At 41.8% G+C, this 9,116-nt stretch overlaps 1 protein-coding gene across 1 annotated transcript in view; it reads right to left on the bottom strand.

Annotated features, from left to right (window-relative positions):
• Positions 1 to 331: 331 nt before the first annotated feature.
• LOC124122411 overlaps positions 332 to 9,116 on the bottom strand; it is a 44,902-nt gene continuing 36,117 nt past the window's right edge. The window contains exons 4-6 of the mRNA XM_048386937.1: positions 6,585 to 6,616; positions 3,780 to 3,943; positions 332 to 1,902 (exon numbers count right to left, since the gene is read on the bottom strand). Coding sequence (XP_048242894.1) covers positions 1,259 to 1,902; positions 3,780 to 3,943; positions 6,585 to 6,616 — 840 coding nt within the window. The 3' untranslated portion in view covers positions 332 to 1,258. The remainder of the gene's footprint in view (positions 1,903 to 3,779; positions 3,944 to 6,584; positions 6,617 to 9,116) is intronic.

Here is a 9,116-nt window from a genome sequence, read left to right as displayed (position 1 = left end):
TTGTATGAACGTCGTCGCAAGCTCCGAAGTTCATACAGTTTGGCCCTCACACTATGAAGGTTCCTACTCCAATGAACTCACACAAAGTGAATGTCAATTCTTAAGTAATAGGCGCCCTCTGGCGGGCTGCCCAGTGACAGGATTGCAATCGGAGAGTACTAAGTTCGAACCCTGTTCATATAATTTCGGACTTTGCGTTGTGTTCTACTGTGATCAGTCATGAACAGTGTACTCTCTCGAGGTTCTATGGTTTGTCAGGTTCTCAACTTTGCCAAAACAAAACTAAGACAAAATCATAATAAGATGATTTATTAAACCTAACACAATGTACAAATTAACAATAAATCAGAAAAATACAAAAAGAAAGAACTCACACACAATTAAACCTTTACTATTGGCCTAAATTTCTTTATCCTTAACTGCTAATTTATCCTATTTTCTCCTACACCTACTTGATCCTACTTCTCCCCCACACCACTATTCCAATAACTATACTAAATACAAAACCTACCTTTTAACTTATTTCTTACTTTCCAACCTACCCAAATCCTTATTTCCCCCCGAAACTTCAGACTACTAATCTCGGTCCTATCAGGCTTTCATAGGTCACGGGGTCATACAATCTTCTAAACTTCCCATTGGTCAAATGATAATTCCTAACATAGCGTGTTCGGCGACACCTAAAGATCCGAAAACACGCTACGCCAGGAAGACATGTGGACCTCGCAACCGTCATAGGAAAATTCCAATGGAATTTTACTGCCAAAACTGAGTAATAAATAGATTAATTGACTACAAGATAACGACTTCCACCAGCCCTGCTGAAGCACTGCAAAGCCATATAATTTACAACCCTTACTGTACATGAAAATTAAACTTTCCGCCATACTACCCGATAAATTACAAACTATTTTTAGTCCAACTACCACATTTCAATGTTCAATTTAGCAATGTCCTTTCAAGATACACATTGACAGATGCATATCATATAAATGTATTTTCTTATGATGCCATGCGATGCTGGTCGGCGTCATCACTTCAGACGGATGTGCAGATACAAGTTTCGGTTATAAAGTATGGCAGGAAACTGATTCCACAACAGTGCCTAACTCGTGTTATCAACCGTATGAAGAACTAACCCAGTGTCGCTGAGTATCAGTGTCTTGTATTCCTTTTGTTGTTCAGTGTGAACCATGTATGCTTGTGGTTTTGCGATTCTAAGGCAACTGGTCGTCACTGAAGAATTTTCAGTATAGTTTCACTGAAAAAGTATGGAAGGAAAACCATCTACGTCACTTTCCAATTCTAAGGACGTTCTGACCTTGTCTTCATGGTCAATCGACGCCACTGCAGTGACCTGCGTGAACCTCATGTCCTCAAAAGTATGAAGAACAGAGTTCTCATTGACGTCAATGATCCTGAACATCTTGTTGTGGAAGTCGACATTGAACCCGAGTTTGAGAGGCTCCCTCTTACGGCGTCTTATACGTCTGACCACCACACTGTCGCTTGTTGAGTTTTTTGGGCCATCCCAGAAGTCCATAGCAATGCTTGATGAGTCTGGATCTTTGAACAGACTGCAACAGAGGCAATAGTAGTTTTTACTCAATGGTGAATAAACATCTTCCTGTCCCGATTTGCATATTCCGAGGTCCGTGATCACGTCGTTGTCATCCATATAACCCAAGATAGCGAATGTGACGAGGATCTCCCAGTAGATGTTGGTCATTTGTAGGACCATGCTCGAAGCTATTCCACAAACGTTCACCCAGTTGCCTCCATTGTTACAACATCCGCCTGGGATCTCCGCATCCTCCCATTTCTCAGCTGTCACCACCAAACAGTCCTGGGATATTGCAAGTGATGAATGACAGTCCTGTGGATCCCACTTAAGTTGTGCACCTGATACAATGCAAGCAAATATTAAATGATCAACCGAGAATAAAATCAAAACAATCTTCATCAAGCAATGATGACGCAGTGTTAAATAGTTTGTTCCCTACACTTATGAAACGTAATATTAACAGGCTGAGATAAGCATTTCTTCATGAGGTAAGTTGGTGGTTATTTCCTCGGATTAGCATCACTAGAAAACAAATGAAAGAACTTTTTTTTTGTTTAACGCCGCACATTCCAGCTATATGACGGCGGTCTGTAAATAATCATGTCTGGCTCAGACAATCCAGTGATGGACCAGACCAGACCAGACAATTGACAACAAGATTTGGCCAAAATACAAACTATATATTTGATCCAGTGAACACGGGCATTGAATAATAGATACAGAACCGTAAAGACGCCCAGGATGACGTCAACGATCAAATCCTATGCCCATGTCTTACTTTGTTTATTTGTTGTTAAACGCCACACTCAGAAATATTCCAGCTATATGACGGCGGTCTGTAAATAATCATGTCTGGCCCAGACAATCCAGTGATTGACATCATGAGCATCGATCCACGAAATTGGGATTCACGCATTGACATGCGCCTTTTACGGCAAGCATGAGTTTCCGAAGACCTATCTTACCCCGGATCTTCACGGGTCGATCGATTCTGCGTTGAGTTTCATTGATTTTGTTCAAGTAATTTAATGTAAAGCACAACATTTATTGCCGATGCCTGCTCCATATGTGCGGGCCAGTGTCAAGAGAAAAACAAGAGTGTGTAGACCAAACCTGTGATGATGTTGTGTTCTGCATTGGAACTATGTTCACTTTCGGTTTCACTATCGTTTTCAATTTTTGTAGCAACATTCTCTTCATAAAAGAAACAATATTCCTCCTTTTGACTTTGCTCTAAATCACCAAGAAGAAAAGAGTTCAAAGGGAATGTCATTAATGTGAACTTTACCAAATTGTGAACAAGATTTGGTCAAAATACAAAATATATATTTGATTCAGTGAACACCATCTTCCCGAGGCAAGAGCGTTAACTGACTTTAAAAGTCCAGTTTCTACCCTTGCCGAACTAGGCTGGATTTCCTGGGCTCGATCGTAGCGCCACCAGTGGCTATTACGAGTTATGTCCATTCTATGCCTCTCCCATATGTACCAATCAGATTCCACCTCTCGTATCACATGCAAATGGTGGCGCCCAGTCAAGACGATCTGATCGACCATCAAGATCTATTTTGTGATAAAACGGTTCTAATTTCGCGAAGTACATCAAATAACGTGAGCACATTGATTAAAAACATGAAAAGATTTGAAAAATATCTGTTGACAACGAGTTGGCGATGCACATGCTTTGCAAATCCTGCAATCGACCGAACTCTGCATAACAGTTTACGAACCGGATATCGATTTCGGTGCGCGATTTTGATTGGACTATGCATAGACTCGTTAATAATCCCAGCCTTGTTCGGCAAGGGTGGAAACTTGACTTTTATAGTCAGTTAACTCGCTTGCTTCGGGAAGATGGTGAACACGGGCATTGAATAATAGATACAGAACCGTAAAGACGCCCAGGATGACGTCAACGATCAAATCCTATGCCCATGTCTTACTTTGTTTATTTGTTGTTTAACGCCACACTCAGAAATATTCCAGCTATATGACGGCGGTCTGTAAATAATCAAGTCTAGACCAGACATTCCAGTGATTGACCCCATGAGCATCGATCCACGCAATTGGGATACGATGACATTCATCAACCAAGTCAGCGATCCTGACCACCCGATCCCGTTAGTCGCCTCTTACGACAAGCATGGGTTGCTGAAGACCTATTCTACCTCGGGTCTTCACGGGTCCGTATGCCCATGTTATGGCTACTACCCACCTGTTGATTTGTCCCCGTTGCTAGGGGTTAGGGTCGTGTTTGTAGGGGCTACCGATGCACCAAGTAGTGTTGTGAAGTCAACTCTTAGATTCTCTGCAAACACTTCACCATGTGTATCACTGGGTACGCCATGCTCAAGGGAAACGTCATCCATTCTAGCCAGTCTACAAATGCAGCAAATAACATTTATTGTGAGTGGTCAAAGCATGAACGTATAATTATATATTTTACTCACGTCAAATCACTAATTATCTATATCTCACAGATCCTTGTACGTTTAACCTGGCATTGCGAATATTGGAACATCTCAAAAACCTAAATGAAAATTTCTTAATACCTCAAGGAACCGCAATACCACTAACTAAACTTGGGGGGGGGGGGGGGGGGGGGGGCAAAAGAAACATTACCAACATTAACTGATTTGCCACTTTGAAACAAAGATGACAACCTGTTCAAAAAAAGTAAAGAACACATCTCACGAATACAGCCTTCATGTTCTCTGTCGTTCTTTGCACGTGCTTTGCGGATTTTGGGAGATATTGGTGTTTTTCAGCAATTTAAAAAAAATTCTTACCCAAATTATCGTGCAATTTCCGGGTATGAATTACGCACGGATCTGTTCCCTATCATTGGTTGCGATGATTAACACCAACGAACATGCCAAGACTGACCGCTGTCCAGAGGGAGAGAACCATAGGTATGCTGGAGATGGGAGCGACACAGAGAGCGGTTGCCATTAACATGAACTGCTCCTAGATGACCATTGCCAGACTGGTCGCACGTCTCCGACAGACTGGCAGAACCGCAGACAGACCACGAAGTGGCAGACCAAAGGTCACGACCCCGCAGGATGACCGCTATTTACGGGTACTTCATCTGAGCAACAGATTTCTTACTGTGACCTCATGAGCTGCCAACAGCTTAGGGCATCCGGTCAGCAGACAAACAGTGACCAGACGACTACGACATTATGGTCTCCGGGCTTATCGCCCTTTCAAGGGCATGACCTTGACCCGTCAACATCGACGTGCCAGATTGACGTGATGCAGGCAAACTCAGCGATGGCAACAAAGGGAATGGCGGCCAGTGCTGTTTAGTGACGAGAGCAGATTCCAACTCTTCAAACCTGATGGGCTGACGCGAGTTTATCGACGACGTGGTGAACGTACGGCTCCTTGTGTCCAGGAGATTGAACCTTACGGGGGCGGAAGTGTGATGGTCTGGGGCGGCATTTGCGGGGAACGAGAAGACGGAACTTGTCATCACAACTTGACAGCACAACGCTACATTGACAATATCTTACGGCCAGTGGTTCTTCCTTTCATCCAGCGTCAACAACGGACGGTGTTCCAACTAGATAACGCCACACCCCATAAAGCCCGTATTACAAGAGACTTCCTCAACGCCAACAACGTGACTGTCCTTCCGTGGCCAGCTCGATCACCTGATCTGTCACCCATAGAACATCTCTGGGACCAGCTGGGGCGTCGTCTTCGGAAACGTCAACATCCTTCCTTCACGAGACAAGCGTTGATCATTGCCCTCCGTGAGGAATGGAATCGGATACCTGCAGTCGATGTGAGGACGCTTGTCTACTCAGTTCGACGCCGCATTCGAAGATGCATTGCCGCTCATGGAGGTCATATCCCGTATTGAACGGTCTGGGTCGTCGTCACCTTAAAGTTGTAACCAATGTTGTTGATCGAATACTGGACGAATGACCCCTTGTCAAGAAATGTCCCTGTTGGAGGTCAAGGACTTTGTTGTTGAATTAGTAAATTCGCATTTTACTGTTCTGAATGATGAATTTCTACAATACAATTGTTATTTAACAAATGTTATATTTGGGATAACACTCTCTTAGTAAAGTACAGATTCTAGTACTTTTTTGGGTTGAGTCCCGTCCGGGATTAAACTCACACCTGCCAGGGTGAGGCACCTAATCGCCAGCACACAAAGTCAGCGATCAAACCCACTCAGCCACCGAGGCTTCCACAAAAATGAAAGTCCGTGATCTAGACTACCAGTTGTCGGACTTTCATTTTTGTGGAAGCCTCGGTGGCTGAGAGGGTTAGATCGCTGACTTTGTGTGCTGGCGATTAGGTGCGATTAGTATAACATTTGTTACATTTGACCACTTTCTAAATGGCATTGTGTATTCACAATTGTTATTGCTGCTTCAAATTGTGTTGGTCATATTTTATCCTAGAAATATCGTTGGTAACGTTTCTTTTGGCCGTCAGTTTATTTATGTGAAAGTATGTGTGAAAGACAATAAAGATATTTGGTTTGAGTACCACCACTAGCTTCCCAGGGACCAAATGTCCATTACCAGTTTTTCACTATGGATGCCATGACAGCAACGTTGGAAACGAAACGTGAAGGACTGACGGACGCACGGACGGACGGACAGCACCCATTCCTGAATCCCCCTTCGTGGCGGGGGACAAAAAACCCTTGGACAAAGTGTTTTTGAAGATGTACTGGTATAAGTTGAGGCAGCTTAAGGTAGTAGTTCAGGAGAAGCCAAATACCAGACCTATGGAAAGATGCCCCCAGAGAACAACGTGCAACTGAAACAGTGGCGATGACCTTGCAACTATGTCCAAAGCAAGGACAGCTGTCAAACAGCATGGGGCCACTATGGTTTACCTTATTCACCCCGTCATATTAAAAGTATGAAAACTGTATAGTCTCTAAACAAACTAATTGAAACATCAAAACTGTTCAAATGATGCCTTACAAAGAACCTTGGCATTCCTTGCTGGCATTAAACACTTTAATAGAGCTGATTTGCATACTCACTGCTGTGTATTTAGCAAGACGTCGTCTACCACCTGCAAATCATGTGTTTTTGTTCAGTGTCGGTAAGGATAAGTTAGACATTAGAAATCGAGAAATTATACAAATTAATATAAGAGTACTTGCTCTGATTATTATGATTCAATTATGCCAAGATTATCTACAGAATATTCTGCAGAAACATTTTAATTTTGTATTTCAACAATTGCAACTAAAAAGCATGGGGGATGTATAAGTTTTTTATTAGGTATATAATATGCCTGTCTACATGTTAGAGGGAAACGAAGTGGGTCAGGTAGATGATTCCTCCGGCAGTGTAGATGTGACGTATTTGAAAACGTCTAAACGCAAAAAGCTGTTAATCAATATGACAGTTTGGTTGTTATTCTCCGAACAAGTTTGGTCACTGTCTCTACCTGTATAAAAACAGCCTGTCCTTCCTCTGTATCCAAGCTCTGTCCATCTAAGGCATGTGCAGCAGCAGTGATGCTGTCGACAGTGGAGATGTAGGACTGGAGGTGCCCCTGGAACACCTCGAATTGTGTCTTGCAGAATCTAGGTATTCAAGAACTTCTTTTTTCCGTGATCGAAGACGTTCCACTATGGATTCAACCAATGAGGTGATCTTATCTTTATCTTTCTGTGTCTTTTCCTGTTGCATAAAACAAATTGATGAAGTCGTGTTTCTCAAACGAGCATTATGGTTATACACATGTGCTATTATTCTTATTGTAGCCCATGACCTAAGAACAAGAGGACCTTCCTTTGGCCACTTCTGTTATCAGCTATATTCGGCAAATTTACACATGTACTGACACTAATTTGATTTAACAGCGATCTAATTGGGTGAGGAACACGTCTTGTTTAATGTTAATCGTTTAATGTCAACATGCATTTTCTTACTCGTGTAATTAAGACGTTTCGGAAGGACAGTATGGCTATTTTAAGTACAGTAAACGGTTATACGGTTATAACGAACTCAAAGGTACGACTGATTTTAGTTCGATATAACCGTAGTTCGTTATGAGCATGTATACAGCAAGTATACAGCAAATGACCGGGACCAAAAATATGTTCGTTATATCCGTCAGTTCGTTATAAGCGTGTTCGGTAGAAACGTAGTTTACTGTACCTGTCTTTTCCAATGATCATCTGATGCTTTTTTCAGTATAGCAGCCTCCTTCTTGCGACTTCTTTCAAGTTCCTGCACGCAAGTGGACAGTTTAGCCTGCAGGATGGTTAAAGGAAGAAATACAAAATGACAGAATGTAAATATACCACAATGACATCGTTCTCACTTCATATTTGTCAAATATGTCCGGGAGAAGGCAGCTGTTTCAAATGGCATGGTCAGTTACCGCCAGATTCAAACATTAGTTCCCTGAGAACGGGAAGACACTTTGGAAAAATGCTAGTTAGAAATGAAATCCGAAGACATGCAAGTTGTGGAACCGAGGCGAGCGGGAAAAACAGGCGAGAGAGCCTGCACGTTTGCTGTTTCATTCCTTCTCGGCCTTCGGTCTCAAAAGTTGTTTGGAGAAACAAAATGAATATGCACGAATTTCGCTTAATGTTCTGTGCATGATGATACACGTGAGCAGAAAGAGAATTCCCTCGATTGTAATTTTGGGATTCCCCGACATTCCGTAGTAATAAAAGTTGTCCGCCTCGGTGGGCGTGGCTTAATGTTTTACATTCGTTGGGAAATGAATGCAATAACTAGTGACCAATTCAGCCAATCAGAATGCAGGAATAACAATGAACACAACACAAATGGAGATTTGGTCGCTTTCCTTGCTTACTGTAATAGTGGCAGTATCCTTATAAATGCATGACGCAAAACAAGTTCCAAAAACAATTTGATAAAAAGGAAGAAAATAAGTTACCATCTGAGAAACAGACTTTATTGCGTTATGAGGCAATCTAAATGTGTAAATCAATTTAGCGTTATTATTTGGAAAGACTTTAGTTGAATTGTGGTTTTATCTTCAAATAATGCTTAATTTTCATACAGAATCTCATTAGAAATGCATTATACATATTTAGTGGTCAGTTAAGTATCGTGTCACGCGTAAGGAAGACAGTATCTGGCCATTATCACAGTATAGCATCTTGTTTTTTTCGAACACATTCACGGTATTATTAGACATGGAAACATTGTAACTGTGGTAGCTATTTATTGGGAGTTTCAATACAATTATTGAATTTATCATACTGTTGTGTTTTCCTGTCACATCGTTCCTTACTAATTATCTGGAGACTATCTTTAGATTTAATCTCTGTGATTATTCGTATCCATGATTCACGTCGTCAATTGACATTTAGATAAAACGATATTTCTAAGGGCAAAGTTGGTTCAACCAAAGAGCTATAAGATATAATCGGGTTTTTTTTGTAAATCTAGTGATGTGTTTACCGTCCATGTTCAGGTGGTGCGTAATCAGTCTGCCATTACACCGCTATGTTTGGATTTGAGCACATAATGCTGATACACATGTATTTTATGCACCCCTTTGGAGAGCCGTTTTCGTCACG

Source organism: Haliotis rufescens, unplaced genomic scaffold (genome assembly GCF_023055435.1).
Source record: "Haliotis rufescens isolate VD_foot unplaced genomic scaffold, xgHalRufe1.0.p SCAF_62, whole genome shotgun sequence".
Lineage (NCBI taxonomy): Eukaryota > Metazoa > Mollusca > Gastropoda > Lepetellida > Haliotidae > Haliotis > Haliotis rufescens.
This window is presented reverse-complemented; position numbering and strand designations above follow the sequence as displayed.